General features: G+C 42.3%; 2 protein-coding genes across 2 annotated transcripts in view; one reads left to right on the top strand and one right to left on the bottom strand.

Moving 5' to 3' along the window:
* The window catches only part of MCF2L2 (MCF.2 cell line derived transforming sequence-like 2), a 164,606-nt gene that overhangs the window by 69,767 nt on the left and 71,595 nt on the right, over positions 1-23,244 (bottom strand). The window lies entirely within an intron of this gene.
* Positions 1,260-19,875, top strand: B3GNT5 (UDP-GlcNAc:betaGal beta-1,3-N-acetylglucosaminyltransferase 5). Its single transcript, XM_072867202.1, has 2 exons — positions 1,260-1,384; positions 18,310-19,875. Exon 2 carries the CDS (start codon positions 18,629-18,631, stop codon positions 19,763-19,765), a length of 1,137 nt encoding a protein of 378 aa, XP_072723303.1. The 5' UTR covers positions 1,260-1,384; positions 18,310-18,628; the 3' UTR covers positions 19,766-19,875.

Below are 23,244 nucleotides of genomic sequence, written 5' to 3'. Positions count from 1 at the left end.
GAAGAGAAATCTGGGAGGGCTGCTATAATGTGTTTAGAATTAAGACATACAACAGGAGAAAGGAGGGATCAAGTGAAAAACTCCCTAGGCCTTGACGTTTCCCCAGACAAAATCTGTATTACAAAGCAACACATCCTTCTGTGGGATTGTTAACTGCTCAGGTTTTACCCTTGCTCTACTTTTGCTGGGTGCCCTTTACAACAGTATTCCTCTCTCTGATTTTCTCTCTTGTGTGTAAAAAGAAAACAATTCCTCACCTCACAAAGATGTCGGATTTGTGGCTGTAAAGTGACAAACAGACACTAATGGTCATGATAAGCCATGGTTAAATTTCGATGAAGTCAATTATGAGGTCAGGAATGATTCAGATCAATCACAGTCATGTGAAAGAATGGAAGATACACAATGGGCTTGTGTTTGATACTTACATTCTGTGAGAAATCTCAGATTTCCAATAAACCATACAAGGCCCAGCATTATAGTGGCTTTTCAACGTAATTGAATGAGCTTTTTTTTTTAACCTAGTTTTTCTCTTTGCAAAAGTTTTGCAAAGGTGTATTTAAAGAAGGCACATTCATAGCGCTTACCTTGGTTTGTTTTTTAAATACTTCCATCTCAGTCTACCGACCACAGAGACTGACATATTATTGATGCACTTCAGTGAATCAGGCATTCCCCTCAAGATGATGCAAATAAGACACCAAGGTTTGTGAGGAAGGTAGAAGAGAAAAAAACCCTAAACCCCACTCTTCCTTCCTCCTCTGAAAATATCCAACAAGAAAGTGAAATAAACAAGTTTAACTGTGACCTACAAACTAACAACCCGACAGCAAGATGTTATGTAGCACCTCGGAGACTTAGACCAGCAATTAGCTAAACTTTTTATCGTGTCCCTTAAGGTGTTTTTAAGATAGAAGTAACTTTGAACTTCTAAGAAACATTATTTTTAGCACTTTGAGTGTCATTGCAAGACGCTGCTTCCCCCCGTAGCACGCTGCAGTCTCACCCTCACCATCTACTCGTGAGAGAGGAAGAGGGGAAAAAAAAAAAAATCGCATCAATCTGGCACACCGGGAGTATGAATAATCCCAAAGGCACACAGCGTCGCAGGCGGGCAGGGTGTTTACAAACAGTGGGACATTTGAGGAGTGCACGGGAACCCAGTGCCAAGCCCGGAGAGCCTGCAGGGCTCGGCGGAGGGGGAGGAGAGGAGGAGCCGATTGGCTCCCCGGGCCGAGGGTTCCTATATGCTGCGAGTGAATGAGGCGGCCCCGAGTGCGGGCTGGGCGGCCGGGCGCGGCTGGGAGCGCGGCCGCGCCGGGGCGAGTTCCCTTCCCCGGGGAAGGAAGCGGAGGAGAAAGCAGCTCGCTGTCCAGTTTTGTCGGTGAGATACGTGAATCCGTGCTGGGTGTCGTCCCTTTCCGTCCCCGTGTCCCGTCCCCCCCCCCCCCCCGCCTTCTAAGTTCGTTCGCTTGCAAAGAGCAGCCGGGTTGTTTGTTCCTCGTTTATGTGTGAAGCGAGTAGCTGGGTAATTAAAATTAGCGAAAATAGTGTTTTCCTAAAGGCTTTTTTATCTTCTGTCTGGCTTTAGGGATTGTAAGAGCTGGCCTGTTCAGGGGAGGGGGTTGTCTCACTCTCCGCGTTTTTGGAATTGCGGTTCCGTACTTTGGACAAGTTTTCCAACTGCTTTGTTTAAAAGGTTTCTGCTACAGACCGCACACGTTAACTCCGTACGCGATTGCCTTGCTTCTGTCTTAAAGAGGGGTTTTGTCGGAGTTTAGGATTTCAAATTTCCGTGATAAACGAGACACAAATTTCAGTGCATTTTTAATGTCTGTTTTGGGTAGCCTGCTAGCAGATTCCCCCCGAAATCTCTGATCGTTTTCTGGCAGTTGGTTATATTCTAAAAAAAAAAAAAAAGGCAGAAAAGCCTCTGAGATTTTTTTGTGGCCCTTTCAGGGTCTTTCTCATTCCCTGAGCCGTGGAGGGAAAACTCTCAGCCACTCGAGTATTGCCATGAAGTAACCCATTCAAAGCAGTGCTGGTTCTTCCCGCCCCTTGTTCCGGCAGCCCCTCCCAGGTTCCTATTTCTCCTTTTTTTTTTTTTTTTCCCTACAGGAAAAGTGGTCTGTTTGCCTTTTTTTTTTTTTTTTTTTTGTTCCTCAGCTGTTCCCACCCAAGAAACTCGCAAATCCGGCTCGGAGTTTCTTCGCTCAGCCCTGGGTTGCAACACGGGGACGCACCCCCGAAAGCGCTGGGGCAGCCCTCCCGCCCTGGCCTCGTTAGCGCCCTAATTAGCGCCGGGAGTTCCCCTCCCCGGTGGAAGCAAGCACGGAGGCTGCCGGCCGCCCTCTCCCAAACTAGTTTTGGGAACTCCGTAGGAAAAATCGGCTTGAGAAGACGCATTAGGCGAAAGGGGGAGATATCGAACGCTTTCAAAAAGCGCGTTTGCGCTAAGCAAAGCTAAAAAAAAGCCTTTTTTTTTTTTTTCCTTTTGTCTGTGCTCTTGGCCAAGCCGGGGACTTGCAGACTGTGTAGGCTGGAGGCGGCGGACGGGCGTGCCCGGCTGCCGGCGGGGAGGCGTGCGAGGGGAAGGGCCGGGCCGGCTCCCTCCTTTGTTCCGCCGAAAGGGCGCCCGCAGCCGCGTGGCTGGAAGCTGTTCTCTCTCCCCCTCCGTCTGCTCCTTTCCCCCCTGCCAGGCTGCTCCCGGGGCTCCACGGATGTCCCGGGGGCTGGGGAGGGGGGAAGGCGGGGTGGTGTGAAAGCTAACGATCGATTTGCGCCAATTTGGGGATTCGCGGGGTGCCGGGAGGCCGCTCCGCAGCCGCTGGGGGAGGCGCGGCGGCAACAGTCGGCGGCAACACCGGGGAGGCGGCGGGGGGGACCCCCGGCCCGTGCCAGGGCGAGCTCCCGAGTATTTTCGAGCCTCCTGCGTTTCGGAGGTTTTTGGGAGAGCTTGGGATGCTCGTGGCGTCGAGGCGGGTGTGGGACGCGCGGGGCAGAGCCTCGGGCTGGGGCGGGCGGCGGGGGCGGCTGCCCGGAGCTCCGGCTGGAGAACGGGGTGGCGGGGGCCCGAGAAAGGGGGTGAGTCGCATTGGCTCACCCTCGCTGTAGGCAGCATAGGAAACACCTGAGCTTTTTCGGAGACGTAGCTTTAACTGCTTCTGAGCAAGTTCTTGGAGTCTCTCTAGAGATGGGAGACTGGCTTTGCTCCAGTGTAAGCAACTAAATTAAGTGCAAGGCAATGATTTAAAAAGCTTGTAATTCTATTCTGGCTCCACAAAGCAGTGGAGAACTCAGTACGTGCTGCTTTCTTGGGCTGCAGCATCTTCATCTAGTGACTGCCGAGGCTTATGCCTGAGGATCTCTTAGCAGTAGTGTTGGAACTACTAGTGCAACTGTCGAAATCTATTTTGTATGATGCCGTCTTGTTCTCACTTCTCCTCCCCAATTCTTGCATTTCTCAGTTGGAAAGGGAAAAGGATGGGGTTAGCAAAGGGATAGATTATTTTTAAAAAGGGAAAATAGTTGTATTCTAAGAGAGGATAAATGCCAGCCTTTTTTTTTTTTTTCCTTGTTGAGCAAGGCAGGAGACATTAAGACACTGTTGATAACAACAGCCATGGAATATCTAGCAGTATTCCAGAAGGCTGGACCATCACAGAGAGCTGGGTGTTGCTCTGGTATTATGGGAGTTACTGGTTGTTCTGCACAGAACTAGTTTCATAGAAGCCCACCATCTGTGATGTACAGGAATGTAGTATCTCAGTGAAAATGCACGCTTTTTCACTGGTAAGGTTTTGGGGTGGTTTTCCTGCTTAGAAATGTAATAGTGCCTGCTTACTAGTTCCCTTCCATTGAGTGAATCAAAACCATCACTTCCTGCTTTCTCTAAGATCCTAAATTATTGAGAAGCAAACTGGTTGCTTGTGCTGCCCAAAGCTGTAGTTGGGACAGTCTCTGACATCCAGCTGAACTGGAGTAGTGAGTACTGAAACTAGGAATGGTAATGCACCTACAGATTAGGGAGAAGCATGTGGAAAACCCTGCAAGTCATTGCTTATCATTTGAAATGCCAGTGGCTTACGTGTTCGGTGTTATTCTGCACCTACAGTGTTATGGCATCTAGTATGTACTAAGCATTGCCTCATCTCCCATGGTTATCAGTCTATACCTGAAGAATTGTCTAGGTTATCCTTTAACTCGAAGATGTTGCTTACTAAAAGTACAGAAGTACAGAGGGGTTTTTGTTGTTGGGAAAACTTGCTGTGGTTTTGCTTTTACTGCAGTAGGTCTGCTGGGCCTTGGAACTGTCAGAAAGTGGTGGAGGGAACCAGAAAGTGATGGATCAGCATTGTACTACTAGCTCTTCCTTCCGTATGGCACTTGCAGAGCTTAGTAAAGTACCTTCCTCAGCTTTCTAGTATATGCACATCTTCAGTCAGGCTGTCTGATTATTCAGCAGACCTTAGTAATAACTAGTTTTTAAATTCCTGTGGAAAGCAGCATGGTCCACCTCTCTCAGGTTGCCCGAAAGCGATTTTCCACTGATACAGGAGACACTGTGTATTTGGAATCTTTGCAACACTTGGGGAAATTGTGGTCCAGATCCTGAACTGAGGTCTGTGCATTCCTGAGTCTTCAAAGACTGAAATAATAGTCATGGACACTTGAGAGGTTTCCCCTCTTTCATAAGTTTTGCAAATAGGACGTTTGCCCTTGGCAGCAAGGGGCGGGGGAATACTGTGGAAAGATCTTTGAAAGATGACACTTGACTTAAATTCTATAGTCAGTGGGGAAACCACCACAATGTATGGAAATAGGATGATGAAGCAAACCCTTCGCTTTGGAATTGCAACTTTTTAGAATTAACCTGTACCAGTCCTGAAGTTTACCTGTTGCTTGGGTGGCTGCATAGTCTGATCTTCAACTTAGATGGAATTGTGGCTTGGAGATGCGGCTGCTATATGCCCAAATAACTCAGAAAATCTAACAGATCTCACGACTGCTTAAACAATGTGGGGACAGATGACCTCAAAACAACAGAATGGTGTTGTAAGCAAAAGCAACTTAGTTTGAAGAGGGACATACGTCTACGTATTGCTAAGACCACAGACTGTAGGAGTTCCTGTCTTGTAGCACAGAGCAAGTTTGCTTGCTGCAAACTAGTTTCATGAGGTCAAACTTGACTGTCTGGTACCATCTCCAGATTGCTGGATATAGTCTTAAACTTGAATAAAAAGTGTTTGGTTACTCAAAACTCCAGGGAATGCTGCCATGCTCTGAAGATATGCTGTCACCTTTCAGGTGCAGCAACTCAACCTCATCAACTGAGGTGCAGCAACTTTGAAATAAAGAACTCCTTTTGCCAACACAGATCATATTGTTGGAGGTGCTTTGGGACATACCGGCAAAGGAAGGGATTTTAGCTACAGCTCTGCATTTAGAGCTGAGGAAGGTTGCTTCAAATTGAACTTACTGTTGGCCCAGTAAGTAACTTTCTGCTCACACTTCTGCTGCATCCTGCAACTTTTGTTTCTTCCAGTTTCACTTCTGCTAAGACCTGAAGAGGCTTGTGCTGATTGACTGAAGCTGGCCTTTTGTCTTAGGGCAGGAAACTTACAGCTTTTCTTGTTCTTTAAACTGCTACTCATCATACACCACTGCAGCCCCCCTCCCCCAGCCCTTGATTAGTTGTGTTTTTCCATGGAATATAAAACAGACTGAGGATGGATGGATTTTCTACTTGACTTGGTTAACTAAAGGAAGATTAGTCTTTCACTTTGCACTGTATACTGGGGTGTGTAATCCATGTGTTTTATTGTTAAGACTAGACAAGTGCTTTTGCAACTCTTCCTTGTAACTTCCCTGACTTCCCAATTAAATATTTATTCACTACATTTTTAGTAGAAAACCCTTATAGTGACTAATAGGGGTGGCAAAGGTACCATACTTAGGACTAATTCTTTTCTGAGGTTCTGGCTGCTTTGTCCACAAGACCTGAGTAAAGTCCTGTGGTAATTACAAGTACTGATGTTCTATTGCATTGTTCTCAAAGCTCAACTTCCTAGAATGATCAGGCTTCTTTAATGGATGTCTTTGTTTCTCCTTCTACCTTAAGTCATCTCTGTCTTGTAAGCTTCTGCTCCCATCTTTGTAGCTTCCTTCTAGAGTCCACAGACTGGTGTTTTGTAGTCTGTCTTCCAATGAATTCCATTTGTAGTTTCTACTTAACTCTGTTTCACTGAACTGTCCTCAAGGCAGTTCTTAATCTGGTGCCGTGTGTATGCTAGTGCTATATGTAGTTCAGTTATGTTCTTGGCCTTACGTTAGTCTTGCATAGAAGTGTGTTTATATATATACACACATATATACAACACATGTATTTTTATATAAAAATATTATTTTTACTGGCTCTTGATGTTATTAAATAGTGTGACCTACTCTCCATTTCTCCTAAGCAGAGACAAGTACTTCTGGTTAAATGCAAATGCACAAGTTCCTTCATTTAATTTACAAAGACTGTAGTCTTAGAAAAATCTCACTGCTTATTAAACATGTTGGGAGTGTTTTGCAGCTCCTTTGTTTGACTTATCTGATTTGAATCTTGAAGCTAGGCCTGAGGAATTCTTTGTTTAGTCCTCTGTTCTGTGGCTTGTTATGGCCAGTGACTTGTTAGCAGCTCTCAGTGAGGGTACTTCAACTGTGGTAAGCTAGAAACGGCAGGATGCTGTTCTGCAGTTGCTACAGCTTACTGTATTGTCACGTTTCTAGTAAGTGCATGTGGGGGGTGTTGGTTCTTTTTGCATTTCTGCCATGAGCCTGTGCTGTTCCTGCTTCCCATATTTCATAGCAACAAAAAGCAGATGAGTGTCTCCTGTTCAATCCCTGGCCTTGTTGCATTGCAGAAAAGGCTGTATAAAAGGCCAACATTCTCCTTGGTTCCCACAGAAGTAGGAGAGGATTAATGGAATTCATCTCACCCAGTTTGCAGACAGGCTTAAACAAAGCCTTGAACTGCTTTTATTCCAGCCAATCTGCAGTGCCTTTGTATATGCTGAGGTGGTTCTGGATCCACTTTATCATAAAATCTGAGATGTTTGTGCCTTTCTGGCTTGCTTGAAACAAACATGGAGACCCCCAACATGTATGTAGGAGCCTTTTGTATTTTTAAATTTACAAAAAACCAGCAGCTTTTGATGTGACATATTTGACTGTCTTGAAAACTATTTAAAATGTGAAAACTACATTAAAGCCTTGAAACTTATGTAGTCATATAAAATAACTGAAATAGACCTTAGCTTAACATTTCACTACTGAACTAGAGGAAATGGTTAGCTAGCCGTATGAATCCAGATCTCATGGAATTATTAAAACAGTGGTGACTTCTGTCAGCAGCTGTTGTTGCAAATGTAGAAAACATTCTCCTCTTTAGTCCTTTTCAGTGGCCAGCTCTTCCAGTACGCTTAGCTTTAACAAAACTTTCTTTGTTGTTTTCTTTAACCCTCTGCCCAAACTGACAGTCACTGCCCAAGAAGTGGATATCTTTTGACATAGATAGCTAGCTCTTGATTGGAGAGCATGAACCTAACAGGTTTGGATGATACCTGTTTGTTTGATAGGAGTTTGGCTTTCCTCAGACTACAAGTACCTCTTAACATATACCTCTATGTACCTCCATGCTTCTAGCACGTTTATTCATTTTCAACTTTAAAACTATTTGGGGCTTTCTTATGCCAGTGAAGACTGTGAATGCTTTCAGAATTGCAGTCTGGAAGTTAGGACTTAGGAGAAATGGACAGTCTGGTGTGTTTGCTATTTCTAGATAATAATTTGCTTAAAGTTATGGTGACTCTTTAATTGAATTCAAGGTGCTGTTTATGTAACTTACATTTTTTAATGAATTCAAAATTAAAGTTCTTTGACTTCTGTTGGTGTATCTTGAATGATTAGTACTTCATGCTTCTATAGAGAATGTGTGTGTGTGTATACATATATATAGATACAGTGTATATATATATAGACTTCTTTTACACTGCATTTGCATGTGTTGAAACAGTTTTGGAAAATTAGTGCAGAACTACTCCAAATGGGAATTAATATCTTAAGAAAATAACTGAAGAACAAATGCTAAACAAGAAGAGACTTATGTGGTCAGGTAGACTGCTTGCTTGATTCAAATAGATTAATTTCCTATTAATAAAAGAAGGCAACCCGCTAGATGAGATTATCCAAGAAGCAGACAGGGTCATTAATAACTCTCCTCCTCTTCCCTCAGCCTTGCGTAGAATATAACATTTCTCTCTTTCAGCTTAAGAGTTGCTGGCAGCTGTGTACAGCAGTGAACAGGAGGGGGTGAGAATGAACAAGGCATGATTCTGTTAAGGGCCAAGGGAACAGTGTGCAATGACTATCTGTTCTTAGGTGCTTGTAGATCTGTGGGTCTAAGGAAGGCTGAAGTGGCTTCAACAATATTTGCTCTTGGTGATCTCAAGAGGTGGGCTTTGAAGTGTTGTGGCAATGGCAGCTCTGCTACGTTTGTGGGGGTGATGAGCCATTACAGTGTCATCTTAAAGAGGTTCTCTTCCCTATGATTTTTTTACTCAGCAGAAAGCTCATCTTTTAAATTTAGTTACATATGCAGATGCTTTCTTAGGATAGAAGTATTGTTTTTCTCCATGGAGCTGCTTGTGTTCTAGGCTGATCCTATAGTTGCTTTAAGAGGACTGTCTTAAATTACTAGGAGGCCTTTGTGTATAGGTGTGTGCTTTGCTTGAGGTATATCTCTGCGCATGGTGGATTCAGTCTAGCATTAGACCTTGTGCTTGCTGGCTGTGTTATATGTGGCAGGGAAAGCATGGCCTTGAAACTGAGGACCTGGATACTTCCCCTGACAACAGAGACAATTAGTCTGTACTGTCTAGTATCCTTGTGCGTAGGATTGGGACCTGATTTGCTCCTTGATTTCTAGAACATGTCTGAGGAACTGAAAAACAGGCTGTGTTCCTGACTGCATGACTTGAGTCATCTAACTGGAATAGTTTTTAACAAAAGTGATGTTAGTTCTTATTGACCAGGTACTGATGGGATGGGAACCAGCACTAGTGTTCTGCAGCCCAGCTTCCTTGAACTCTTGTCTGTGTGGTTTGCAGGTAGACAAGTAAACCTGCAGACTTGTCTCCCAGGGCTCTATGTGTAGGTTTGGGAACATAACCACTGGAGGAGAAGACTTGATGAAGGGTTGTCCGGAGAGGTGGTAGATGCCCCATCCCTGGAAACATTCAAGGTCAGGTTGGATGGGGCTCTGAGCAACCTGATCCAGTTGAAGATGTCCCTGCTCATTGCAGGGGGGGTTGGACTAGATGACCTTTAAAGGTCCCTTCCAACCCAAACCATTCTATGATTCAGTGATTCTAAGGGATGATCCAGGGCTGCTGTCATTCACGCTCAGTTGTGTATAGAGTATAAATGGTGTCTGGATGGTAAGTCAGCATTATACTTTGCTCAAGCCATGAGCCATGCTTAGGGGAGAAGCAAGCTTATGCAGCTGAGCTGACTTGGGAAGTCTAGATGGGATGATACTCTGCTATGTGGGCTCATGAGTTCACATATCTGATCTGTGCTCACTTAAATCTGGAAAGGAGAGAGCTAGTCTAATAGAACACTAAAAAACCCCACCAGTTCCTGTACTCTGGAAGTTAACCAGTATTTGACTTGACTTTTTAAATTCCAACATGTTTTATCATCATTGGTCAAACTGAAAGAAAAAAAAAACAACAAAACCCCAATGTTTTGTCTGGCACAAAAAACCCCCCACATTCTAATCTACAAATTGAACTTCTCATTTGTCTGTCTTCCTGCCTTAGTGCCCACATGTTAGTGACACATGTAACATCCAAATTTTGACTGTAAACTCTTGCTGCAATATGGGATACCCATCTGGAGTTTGATGCTGAATTGGGATCGTAGGCTAGAGTATTGTCTGAGGAAGAGGGATAGACTGGAGAGCAGATGAGAGAATATTTAATCTGGAATGTAAAACTTAAAACATAGAACTAGGATAGTGATGTCTAGCATGGTTTAGAAGTGGCCGTGGTATAACAGTGTTAGCCTTCTGTTTAAGTAAGTCCTCCATACACTTTCTAAGTGTATGCAAAAATACACTGTATTTTTTTGGAAGTATTCTTAGTAGGCAAAAAAACCCCTTTCAAAGTGAGGCCCCATAGAAAAGCAGCTTAATTAGTCTCCTTGCAATTAGTTGTGTCAGTCTTAAATTTGACTTCCTCTTAGTTTGGCAGCTAGCATGCCAAAAAGTCTGCTTCAGATAGTTGTTCAGCTTGATCTTCAGGTATGGCCTGTAGACTGGAACAGAAATCACCTTAGGTTTGTGGGGAAAATAGGCAGGAAGTAACATCACTAGATCTAGCTGCAAATAAATATTTGAATGGGCTTACTGAAAACAGGCAGAAGAAAGAATTAGTGATTAGGTGGGGCTGTGATGATGTAGCTCTTCAACTTTAACATGCTATAAAACAGGGATTCAGCACTACTGTGTAACTAGAGAATTTGCATTCTCTTGTCTTCCAGTGTTGAGCTTTGGATTGGATCCTTAACTAATTGACGTTTCACAGTTGCTTTGTCTAGTATGGGGAATCTTCAGCTTTCAGTTTCAGTCAGCCTTCAGCTCAAAGCTTGCCATGTGTAATGAGACTTCCTTCTTGCAAGGTTGTCCAAAATACACTTTTGTAGAGAGGTGAATACACTAATGTGGGATAGAAAGCGGTGGCAAGCTAGCCCTTTTTGTAATGCCTTTTGTAGTAGTCACCCGCTTTTGCAGGCAAGGTGTATTTATAATATTCTGAGATTAATCAATATATAGTCACTAGAAAATTCTTTACACCACTTGTACAGAACCTTCCAGATAAGGTTCCAAATATTAACAGAAATAATCTACTATAAAAGGGGGGGGGGGATAGGCTATCAAAAGTGCCGACTGAAGTCTCACTCTGAAGCAGAAGGACTAGTGCTGTGCGACTGGTTTTGATACTTAAGCTCTGCCATCCACACCTGAGGGGGTGACAATAATAGCTGCAGTTAATGTGCTCTGCCCCGTTGCTGCATGTTTTTGCCTTAGTACATGTGAGTTGAAAGGAATGCATATGAATCTGGTATGTCTTTAAATGCTGGCACCGTAAAAGTGAACTTACATAAATGCAGACTGCTGTTCATTATAGCATTAGAGCTCATCACTGGCATCTGCCAAAACAGATGCGATGGGTTGTACAATAGATACCATTACAGCCTTTGTAGCTGTGTCTTAGGGCTCTGACTTGCCTGCGTGGAAGTTAAGTACTTAACTTCGTCACCCTTCTCAGAAAATGAGGGCACACGGCCTCGATCGTGTCACTGCCAGCCTCTGAAACTTCAGAATATTATCCTTGCTGTCAATACAAAGAACTGGCTCTTCTTACCCAATCTGCTGCGCACAAAGCAAAGAATTTCATGTTAGTGCTTGTGTGTTTTGTGCAAAATCCCTTGAACTAAATGATTCATATTTTGGAGGTTTTCATTCTGGAAAAAGCAGTCCTCCCTTCTAGCTTGTATGGGGAGGAGTCTCCAGTAGATATAGCAGGTTAAAGCAACTGAAAATTGCAGTCTAAATGTAGACTGGTGCTTGAAAGATGTGGTCCTGCTCCTCACCTGCTATCTGCATAGTAGCTGTTTCGGAGAATGTAAGAATGCATGTCTGTCCATTCTGGCAGATGTCTCAATTTAGATTTGCTTGTAGCAGCTGGGAAGCTTGCTGCTCCATTTTTAGGGCAAACCAAAGAAATCACTCTCTTCCTTTCCACCCAATAGTTACAGCAAGTGTAAAACCTCTGTAGAAACTACATCTCTGCCAGGAAAGAGCTAACTGCCAGTAGTGTTAAGCATTTACAACCTGTTTCTGCTTCCAGCCCTGGAGGAGTTGAAATGCTTTACTCAATTGCCATCTAACGCTTTGCCATCCTTTGAATTTCTCTGCCAACGAACACTTCAGAGATTGCCCCAGCACTTATAAGTGTTATACATCAATGAGAAGCAGCAAGTGGTCACAGCTTTCAATGTCTCATTTTTCTACATGCTGGTAGTTATTTCTGATACAAAGCTCCCCTGGAGGAAGTGCTGTACTTCAGTGCCCATTTTTTTTAAATAAGGGAATTGCTCTTGACTGAGCAACTTCAGAATCATTTAAGGAGTTCATGTTTTGGAAGCTGTTGGATGTTCATCTTCTGAAAATCAGGTGTCTGTTCAATCTGAGAAGTCCTCAACACATGCAGAAAAAGCATCTGAGAATGCTGATTCTACCATCCCAGGAAACTGTACCCTGACTGCAAGCTGCAGGTCAGCTAAAGAACCTGCAGGCAAAGCCTGCATATGGGATTGCAGAAGATGGATTAAATGTTCTTGAAACAAAATTTTCAAAGCTACTGTCAGTCATCCCTGCATTAGTGTTCCTTATTGATGCAACATCCATGACCTGACTCTAAACTTTTCACAGATCTTTATAGCACTAGACTCTTTTTGTTAATCCCATTTTCCTTATAGGATACCTGTCTGATTGACTTCCATTTCTCACCGGTTTTGTACAGAATAAAGTGTAACAGTGGAAGTTTTGACATGACTTTAAATTGTTTTCTTTGCAGGCTGTGTGCTTGTGCTTTCTTTCTATCTTGGTGCTTGCGAACTATGTAGGAAGGAAGGCTTAGCTAAATACCTTATTACAAGTTTTTTTCTTTAAAATGACTTTCTGTCACTATGGCAGGAAATCCTAGAAGTGTCAGGGGTGCATCTTGCTCAGTGTTCCTGTTCAGTTTTCTTTTGTGATACAGCTCTTATATAAGAGGAACTTGAAGATTAGTTTCAAAGCAACTTCTTAATGTATAAGAAGTTCTTCAAATATTGAGGAGTGAAGAAGGAGGGCATAGGCCAGGGTAGAGATGACAGGATGACTTGTGAAGACATGTCAGCAACGGAAAAATGGTAAGAGGAACCTGGGTTACATAATCTTGTAGCTAAAGCTGTAAGCAGCAATGTCCATTCAGGCTTTGCTCCCATTAATTTAGGCACATACTTTCTAACCCTTTAATTAGTCAGTCGGAAGGCAAAATCTTGACAAAGATGTAATTTTGTGTTTTGATGGCTTATTTGATGTGTTAACTTGACTAGATTTCCTTGGTCTTTTGGTGTAAGCAGTACATAAATCAGTACTGCTGGAGATGGAAGAGTTCAATTTAATAGGAATTATAACTGTTTAAATTGCTTAGAAACCAAAGGTTGCAAAAAAGTTTTAAGTTCTAGTTAACAAACAAAACTCTCAAACATGCCAAAATGTGTTCTTTGAACCCCATAGCTCATTTCTAAACAGATTTTGAAAGCTTCAAGAAAATCCAACCCACTCTTTTTCAGGAATGTCTCATCGTTACACTAGGCTTGACAAATCTGTCTGAATTTAAATCCTGGCAGTGCTAATCTTAGTCCCTGCAGCGTGTCTGCTTCTGTCACCTCTGTGGCTGGGCACATTCCCTTAGTGCTGTAGAAGTGGTGTTGCAGCTTAGGTCCATGTGACATCTGAAGTCTTCCAGCAGGATGGAGCATCTCTGCAATGTGCCTTCTAACCTGGACATCCTACTCCGCTATCAAACAAGCTGATCTGGAGTAGCTCATGTGACAGGACTATCCTGACTTTAGACCAAAAGCCTCTCCTAGGGCTTCAAGTTTTCTGTAGTAACACAGAAAACTTGTAGTAGCCTTAGAATTGAAAAGACTGAAAGCTTTAGAAACTACGTGTGTTACATCTGCTTCTACAAAAGCAACCCTTGAGTCCTGTTGTGAACTTAGGTTAGGCTCTAGATACAGCTTGACCTGAATTAACCACTTCCTTCAGGGTTTCAGCAGGTTGCTTTTTGAGGGGGGAAAGGTTGGGAGGAGTTGAATTTGGCTTGTTGAGCCACTATATAAGCTCCAGAGCTGTTGCAAGCTGTGGAAGGTCTGTGTGGTGAAGATGAGAGGGCAGGGTTGGGGGAAGAGTCTCAGTAAGGCTGTCCTCAACTGGCAGCAGTAAGCTTTTGATTGGGCTCAACTGTCACATGGAACTGCACCCTTAAACTAAGGGGCTCTTTGGCACAGCCAAGGACAAGACATGGACATAGAGATCAGCAGCTCTTCAGATGACTTCTGTTTGAAACTAGGTAATGTTTGAGGTGTTCTTTCTTGTAGATGTTTTGAACTTTCTTTATCCAAGAGTTGCTGATGAAAGGGACAGTTGCTACAAGCTGGTAGTAAAAAATGGTTCTATTTAAAATAGTGTTTCCTGGAACATCCTGCATTGCCTGGGAAAGCTACTTGTGATCTAAACTTATCTTCCATCCTAGGCAGAAGGAGCGAAAAATAACTATACTGTATGATTTTTGTCCTAAAATACAAGTTACACAGGGTTGTGGTATATTGAATCTATTACCGATTAATTGAAGCCCAGCCTGTCTATTGTAGCACATGACAAAATTTGTAGCTGGGAGTTGTGTGGTGTTTTCTCTGGGCAGTCTTAGTTGGTCTCTTGGTTTTAGGTTTTTATCAGGGTTGTGGTAGTTGGAAAAAATCTCCACGTTGGAGTGTCTTTTCTGTGAATGTTGTCTCTTCATGGTTCTTCCCGTGAGGGTCTGTGTTTCTGATGTTTAATGTCTGAGGCGTCTCCGTGTTTCTTTAGGGTGTCTCTTGTCTGTCTCTCCTCAGTGGGCTTTCCAAAACTGTTCTACTTCTATCCTGAAATTAACTTCATACTGACTTCTGTGGACATTTAAAGTAGCTCCCTAAGGATCTGCTTTTCCACAGTGGTCACTCCGCAAACTATTGAGTTTGCATAACAAACTATGTTAGCTCCACTTTCATCCCAGAATATATACTGAATGCAAAATACAGAATTGTAAACATTTCCTACATTCAAGTGACAGTCATGTTTGTGGTAATACTGAAAGGTTAAATAACAAACCCCTTTAGGAAAGGTAGGATTGCTGCAGGGTGAAAAAAGCTTGCAGTACTTGCAACTGGGGGAAGATAACATGCAGTTGTGAATCTTAAATCTACTGGAAAGGAAGGCAGCTACAGGAACTGTGTATGGGTGCTTGGTTCTCCCAGTCTCTCTCCAATCTGAGAGTGGATCTAAAAGCTTTCAAGCCACAAGTAAGAAAATGCACACCAAGAGGCAAAACACCTTCATTATGGTCAGAAAAATAACTGTCAAACATGGCTTTATCTCTGTTCCACAATGTTTCCTCTTGCTAGGGAGAACACATTGGTGTGTTGGTTTTTTTTTTTCTTTTCTCAGAACTATGAGAATCAGTCGGCAGTGAATAGCTCCTGTGGTGAATCAACCTCTTCTCCTGTTAAAGGAAGGAGAGCATGACTAAGCCCAAAGGATGGGTGTTGCAAATGCACTATAAAATGTTTTGATAATGACAAGAGACTTTACTTGTGCATTGGCACCTTCAATGCAAATCTTCTGGCTTTTTTGGAGGGAGATGGGGGTGGTAGGTATAGGCCTCCTTAAATTTCATCAGTATTGCTCATCTATAATTGCATTTTAAAGTTTTATCTGAGGGGTATGTTTCTGAGGAGGATTCTGAGCAACTTCTGTCTGCTAATGGCCGATCTAATTCCCCTGAACTAGATCAAGGAAATGACAGACTAGACTGTTCCATCCGTTAGTCAGTTGATCTTATGGCTTGTTTTTTCTTCAAGGAACAGCTTAAGTTTTCTTTCCAGCATCTCTGACTTCTACCAGGGGGTGCTAGAGAGCAGAAAATTTAGTCTATCCGCATCTCTTGTCCCCTGCTATCTGCTCCATAATTAAAGCTGTTTCCACGGTGACTTCTGTGTTTTGTTTTGGTTTTCTTTTTTTTTCGTCTTGGGGGGCTTTTATTCTTCCCCAGTGGCAATAACTGTCATGTACGTTAGTTTCACTGCTAGTCTTCAGTGACCTCTGTCACTTTGTATTTGTGGTGTTGACTATTGTGTCCTTTTACCAGATGACATGGGCAATTGCAGACTGTTGGCAAAGCATGTTATGCAAGTGTAATCTAAAAAAGTTGCATTTAGTGACTAGGATTCCTGTGCTTACCAAGGTAAACTGCTTCAAGTGGTTAAACAGATTGCCTTGTGCTCCCTTTACTTTCAGAAAAGTCACTCAGCTGCTTTTAAGCTATCATGATGGCAGTAGGCAACCTGACCACCTAGGTGAGCCTCTCTTTTTTTTTTTCTTTCCTTTTTTAGACTTTGTAAACTTAATTGAGGGAGATGATGCTGCAGCATGGGTGCTAACTGACCAACTTCATGTAGAGTGCAGATTTTTGGAAAAGAGCACAAATAAGCATCTAGGTCAGAGGGGAAAACTAGAACTTATCCTCACTCTGAGGAAGTAGTGGGTATCTTCAGACCTACTCCTCCAAAAGGAGCTATCAGATGTGTGATTTCTGTAACACTTCAGCTTGTCTGCATCTCTGTGCTTCGCCTGAAACAAGAGTAAGCTTTGCAATAGCGTTCTATTGTAAAGTTGCTGAGTTTATAACTCTGAGGTGCATTGTTTAACTTTGTGTTTCCAAAATAAAAAGGGTTTAAACTGATACTGTAAAAAGCGCTGACTGACTTTTATTCACCAAACTGCCCATACAGCTTTTCTGTTATGCACTACAATGTGCAAGCCTCAACTGCACCAATGCACAGTTTCCATTTTTAGCAGTCAGTCCCTTCCCTGTGGTAGATAATGTGGAGCAATTTTGTGGTGTAGTTTTCTTATCTCTCTCTAGTCTGTTGTGTTGTTATCATGCTATCCAGTTGCAAGACCTCAAATGGGTAAAACAATCTCTCAAAACATTTTTGCATGTAACTTCTAATATAATAGTGATAGCTTGTGTTCTCTTGCTTCAGGGGTTGTATTTCCATGCAAGAAGTGCTTAGCTTGTGGGGTGCCATTCCTTATGGTGCTAGTCCTACATTTCTGGCATGAGAGAGAGCTCACTCTGTTCTTGGGTTTTTACACGATGATCAGGTAACAGCTCCTTTGGGCTGTTCTTGTTTAGTAGATGGGAGAGACCTCTGGCTACAAGAACTTAATTTTACAAACTGCAGGGCAAGAAGGCTGGACTTGGGTGGCTTTTTGTGCTTTGGATTATTTTCTTCAGTAAAACCCTAGCAGGTAGCACAGACGGGAGCCCTGCAGTGTTACCTGTCTGGTCTTACCAGGTGTAGCTGTCATAGAGGGGTGCCTAACTGAAGAGTCTGTCTGCGGTCCTGTCTGGTGTAGCTTGCTGTATAACCTGCCTCTTAACCTTAGCTTGGGTTACAAACAACCTCTGTCTGCACTATCGGCTAAAAAGTAGAGGTCCTAAGCTGATACGTGGGATGTTTGGTAATGGCTGCCACTAGAGCACGGTTGTACTAGTGGCACTTCTCAGCCAACCTCAGGCTGGCTGTGCAAGTCAGACGGCTGCTTCCCTTCAACAAGCCCGCCCGTGGGGTCGAGGCGGGAGAGCAGTGCTGGATGAGGCCGTCGCGGTGCTACCAGGGCTGGGGGAGGAAGGACCGATACAGGCAAGGGGACGACGTGGAGGTGGCGCCTTCCCTCAGGGCAGAGGTGACAGCCCTGTGAGGAGCTGGGGGATGAGGATGACTGCGCTGAGGCGTGGGCGGCCCTGCCTAACCTGGGCCCCCACGGCCTTCAGCCAGACGGGAGGGAGGGCTGCCTTGCTCGCCTCCTTTCCAGTCGGCTCCAGGCCCTTCTCGCAGAGAGCCTGGTCGAGGGGGGTGGTGGTGAGGGAAGGGTGGCAGCGAGGGAGGCGAGGCCTGTCAAGCCGTTCTGGCCGTTGTGGGAGCAGTCGCAGGTCTCTGCGTGGGTCTCGCCCTTTAACAGGCTGCCCAAAGACAACTGGTAAACTCGGCCATTTGTAGGGTGTGGCTTCCCTCCTAGCTTAAAAGAATTTTTTTAAAATGTTGTTGTCAGTTGGTTAACGGCAGTGGGTTTTTCTAAGTAAGGGTTTCTTGTGTCAGAACGGAAGCCTCTGTCAGGTTCCCCTTCTCCTTCACTAGCCTCCTGCAAGCTTGCTCTGGGCCACTGACGACCTCTAACTTGCTGCCATTTTGGGGGGAGGGGTGTAGGTGGGTGGTGATGGGGAGTGTCTGAGTAGTCAGCTCATTTCCATGACCAAACCTAAAACCAGATGTGTTAATAACAGCTCATTAAAACTTTTCTCCCCTCCCCCCCCTTACAATTGGTAGGTATTCATCTTCATGAAGGAAAGAAACACGTGAGAAGATCTGGTTTAGAACTGTAGTGTTCACTTCAAGATGCCCCAGAGGGAAAATACTAATCTGCAAGTCTCATATTTCAAAACTGTCTGCATTCTTTCAATCAAAGAGAAACGTTTTTTGAGAAAGATGACTTGTGAAATCTGTGAACAAAGCTGGCTTTACAAGGATTCTGAATGAAAGACAACATGCCTTACAATGGACACTTATCTTGAAGGGGTGACACTGTGCTCTTAAAACAAAAACACTGATCCTGAACAAGAGTAAGGATTATAGAAACTGCATCAGAATGTTTGTTAGTCCTAGAAGAGTCAGAAAATGCCATTTTTTTCAGATATTTGCCACTTGCTTCTTACTGTGTCTCATGATTTTTTGGGGACCATTTGATAATCAGATTGTGAACCATATGAAGTCCTATTCATACAGATACCTCATAAATAGCTACCATTTTGTGAATGACAGCCTGTCTATCAACAGGGATAACTTGGACAGAGTATCAAGCTACCAGTACTTGATCAACCATAGAGAGAAGTGTCAGCAGCAGGATGTCCTTCTCCTGTTGTTTGTGAAGACTTCTCCCGAAAACCGTCATCGGAGGGATGCAATTAGACAAACTTGGGGTAATGAGAAGTATGTTCGTTCTCAACTTAATGCAACTATTAAAACTCTTTTTGCTTTAGGACGACCAACAGATCATCTGCGGCAAACACAGCTGCAAAGAGAACTTCAGCTGGAAGACCAGAAATACAATGATTTGATTCAGCAAGACTTCTTGGATACTTTTCACAATCTTACTCTTAAATTGCTTTTGCAGTTTAGCTGGGTGAATGCCTACTGTCCTCATGCAAGGTTCATTATGTCTGCGGATGATGATATATTTATCCATATGCCAAATCTTGTTGCTTATCTCCGAAGCCTAGCACAGATGGGTGTTCAAGATCTCTGGATTGGTCGTGTCCATCGTGGATCCCCTCCCATAAGAGACAAGAGTAGCAAATACTATGTTCCATATGAAATGTACCAATGGCCCTCTTATCCTGACTACACAGCAGGAGCTGCATATGTAATATCAAATGATGTAGCAGCTAAAGTATATGAGGCTTCATTGACTCTCAATACAAGTCTTTATATAGATGATGTTTTCATGGGTCTCTGTGCCAATAAAATGGGAATTGTACCACAATATCATGTATTTTTTTCTGGGGAAGGAAAGGCTCCATATCATCACTGCATTTATAACAAAATGATGACATCTCATGGACACGTAGATGATCTTCACCAGCTCTGGAAGCAGGCTACAGATCCCAAAGTTAAAAAGTTTTCTTCGGGGATTTGGGGTAGAATATACTGCAGACTAGTCAATATTGTGCTTCTCTGTAAACTATACTATGAGGACACATATCCGTGTTCAGCTGCATTTTCTTAATACTTGAATATCTATGTTGAAGATCCACTGAGCCAAAACAGAGCAACAACTTTTTAGCTGTTTATTCAAAATATATGTAAACAGGGAAAGAGGTAAAACTTAAATGTGAATAGTTGGGGGGGGGGGAGAGGGGGGGGGGGGAAGATGGTCCCAAATTCTGTTCAGAAACTCTTACTGGAATAGCTCTCCTATTGTACTGCAACTTTTTACATTGTAGGCTGTTTTGTGTGTTGTGTGGTTTGTTTTTTTTTTTTTACACTTTTCAAGGGATGCAAGTCTGGATTAAATGAACTATATAATGGACTTGACTTCTAGACTTTGAAATGCTTGGTGAAAATGTCTGTTACTTTGAACTTGTCAGTAAGTCTTAAGTTTTTTTAAAAAAAGCTATGTGAACCAAGGTACATGATGATGATAAAAGAAAATCTGCTATATCAAAATGGAGTAGACCTTTCAAGACATGAGGAAAATAGAACTTCTGACTTGATGAATGAGACTATTGCAGTAGTTTAAGGCAGTGTAAATTGGTTACTAATATTCACCATTTCTAAGTGCTTCATAAAAAGTAAGTCTGGACCTGCACAATTGACAAACAAACAGTGAGTGCTAGAAGTGATTTTTCCTGAAGCTCCCTAAATCTTTGAAATAGGGAAACAGTGTTTGAGTGCCCTCTGACTTGGTTGTTTTAAGTAACAAAGGAGCTCCCTTTAGATCAGGACTGAACTTGAAAGGATAAAAATCAAATCTTACTTGTGTAATCCTTTGCCTTTGGTAATCTTTCTCTGCCTTCTGAAAACTGAAGTAGTATATTTAAACAGTCCAATCTTTAATAAGCAAATAAGCAAAATGAATTTTCTTCTAAGAATGCTTCTGCTTTCCACTATTCATGGTTCTAAAGGTGAAAAGCAAGCAAAAGTCCCCGAGAATGTTACTTATAGCTAATTTGAATCTGTTAAAGACTTTCAAAAACAAAATTTCATGCTTGTACTAACGAAGAAGGAGGGTATTTTCTGCACAAAGTTTGACACTTCAATGAAGGGGGATAAGGACATGGTGATCCACAGAAACTCAGTACACAAATCAAAATCACTAAAATATTTCTCCTGAAGTCTTAAGCACAAGATTGTCTTTAAAATTTCAGGGTAGTTTGTGTCCACAAAACCCTGTATCTTTAACATATTTCAGTGTTAATATCACCTGTGGGAGGAACAAAACACCTGTGCATTGTAAATCAGGATAGATGATCAAACTGTGATGCTTAAACTCCAGCCATTGAGTTGTACTGTGGTGCTGTATAAATATTGCAGAGAACCAAAGGTCTAGGATGGCTGCAGTCTTTTCTTGTGTAGCTTGCTAATGGTGTTCTCACAGACTCTCAGGACAGATATTTTAGTTGCTAATTGTCAAACCTGTGGTAGCTCTTCCTGGAGTGGACACACAGCCCACACAAGGTACAGTCAGATACTGCTTGTGAACTGATTTGATGCTGGAACAAGTTCTAGTGTGGATAGTGTCAGAAAACTACTTCTGAAAGCTTGAATAAGTCAAATTCATCAGCAGAGCAATAACAATGCAAAAGCTCATGAATTATAAAGCATCTGTTGGAAATGTGCTAATTACAGGAACAATACTACTTGCTTTCTGTCTAAGACTAGCCTTTTTCTTCTGCTGGGATTTTCTTGCTGTGTGCAGTGAAGTACTTGATCTGTGTCTTCTGACTTTACTGTAGAACAGCTATACAGGACTTGGCAGTTTTAAGCTATAAGTAGTAAACTTTTGTTTAAATAATAGCTACTGCTCTTGGGCCTGTGCTGCAGGTTTTAATGGTCTGAATGGCTAATGGTATATGTTAGTGTAGACAGAATCTAGGAGTGAGCTTGCTCACTGTTCTCTAAGCTGCCATTTCAGATGGATGGTAGGTAGCTACTGGAATTAAATGAAATGTGTAACTTTCTATAATTGGTTTTCCAGAAGGAAAAGAATAAGAATCCTCACTGGACCTAAATGTTGGGTATATAAAGAGCCTACAAATAAATCATTTATCAGTGTCAGAATGATTGAAGAATTTAACAGCTATACTTTAGAAAGAACAAATCCAGTTCCTGTTCTTGCCTAAACTGATTGATTACAAGTACTGAGGATGTGTGTTTTTTAAAAGAGAAAAACAAAACACAAGACAACCTTAGATCTATATAACCTGTTGGCTTATGGAGAAATAAATGCATATAAAGAGAAAGTAGTATTCCATACTAAAGGAAAGCTGCTTCATCAGATCTCTGACCTGTTGCAAGCCATTTAAATCAATAAGCTTCACAGCAAAACTGCACTACTAGAAAAAGCCACCCTATTCACTGTAGGGAAAGAGGGTCTTCATAACTAGTATGCAACCAAAATGTACTATTAAGACTACAACTTTTTCCAGCATAACTATGTGTTGGGATTTATTGTTTTCACTCGTACAAGCAAAGGTAAAGTAAGTTTTAAGTAGCTTAAACTTCTGTAGGGTAATGACCAAGTTAACATCTAAAACACTGCTTAAATCTAGTTTGCCATTATCTGAAAGTCACTTTTGACCATTGAAATACTTTGTTTTACAGCTGGTTTGAGTTTTGTTTGAATTGTTTCTTGATCTTAAAAGGGCCTTGATGTTTGTAGTATGCATTTTCTTTTGCTGCGGTGAAAAGAAGTTGCTTGTTGAATAAAAAGGAAAGCATGAAGGCACTCCTTTTGAAAAATGGAGAAGCTAGAAAAATTCCTGTTTTCTGGTTCTAAACACTGACTTAAGATTTGTACACCTTTAGAACCTTTTTTAACAGTAGTCTCAGTGCTCTAATGCAGGGCTGTCAGGTTTTACTTCTACAAATAAAACTGTATCAGCCTGAATGGTCACTCCTCATTCAGAGTTTGACATTGTTGCACAGCATATTTAATGCTAAAATTGTTTTTACCTGTTTGTTTGGTTTGCATCAGTTTCCCTTTGATAGTACTAATTTTTATACAAAGTATTCAATATTTATTCCTAAACTTTGCTCTGTACCACAAAGACAATTGTTTTGTAAAACTTGTTTTGAATAAACAGACTTATTTGTTTTAAAAAAAAAAACCAAACAAAACAACATGACAAAGGTGGTAAATATCTCTTGTTGCTTTCTTTGTAACTGACAAGCTCAGCTCTGATGCTTTTAAATGCTATTCTGAGTTCCCTCTCATGAGAGGACTTCAAACTGTTTCCCCCCCCCTTCTCCTGCTTCCCTTCTATTCAGATTATTTTGTGGAACAAAAGGCAAAATTGATGTTACCAAGGAAGGAGACAACTCAAAAATTTGTTTACCAAGCTTCTAGGTCTGAAGTTGTATAAAACTGCCAGATATTAGAAGCTTAAGCTGTTGTTAATATTAACTCCAAATCTGTATATTCTCTTTAGGCAACTATTCCCCAAGAGATGTGTATCCATCTAAGTAAGTTCTATTTCAGATCAC

Source organism: Ciconia boyciana, chromosome 7 (genome assembly GCF_034638445.1).
Source record: "Ciconia boyciana chromosome 7, ASM3463844v1, whole genome shotgun sequence".
NCBI lineage: Eukaryota > Metazoa > Chordata > Aves > Ciconiiformes > Ciconiidae > Ciconia > Ciconia boyciana.
The sequence above is the reverse complement of the archived record's forward strand: the minus strand, read 5'-3'. Positions and strand labels throughout refer to the sequence as shown.

Bases quoted from the DNA above. Each gene is read 5' to 3' on its own strand.
- B3GNT5 (XM_072867202.1), top strand. From the start codon at position 18,629: ATGTTTGTTAGTCCTAGAAGAGTCAGAAAATGCCATTTTTTTCAGATA.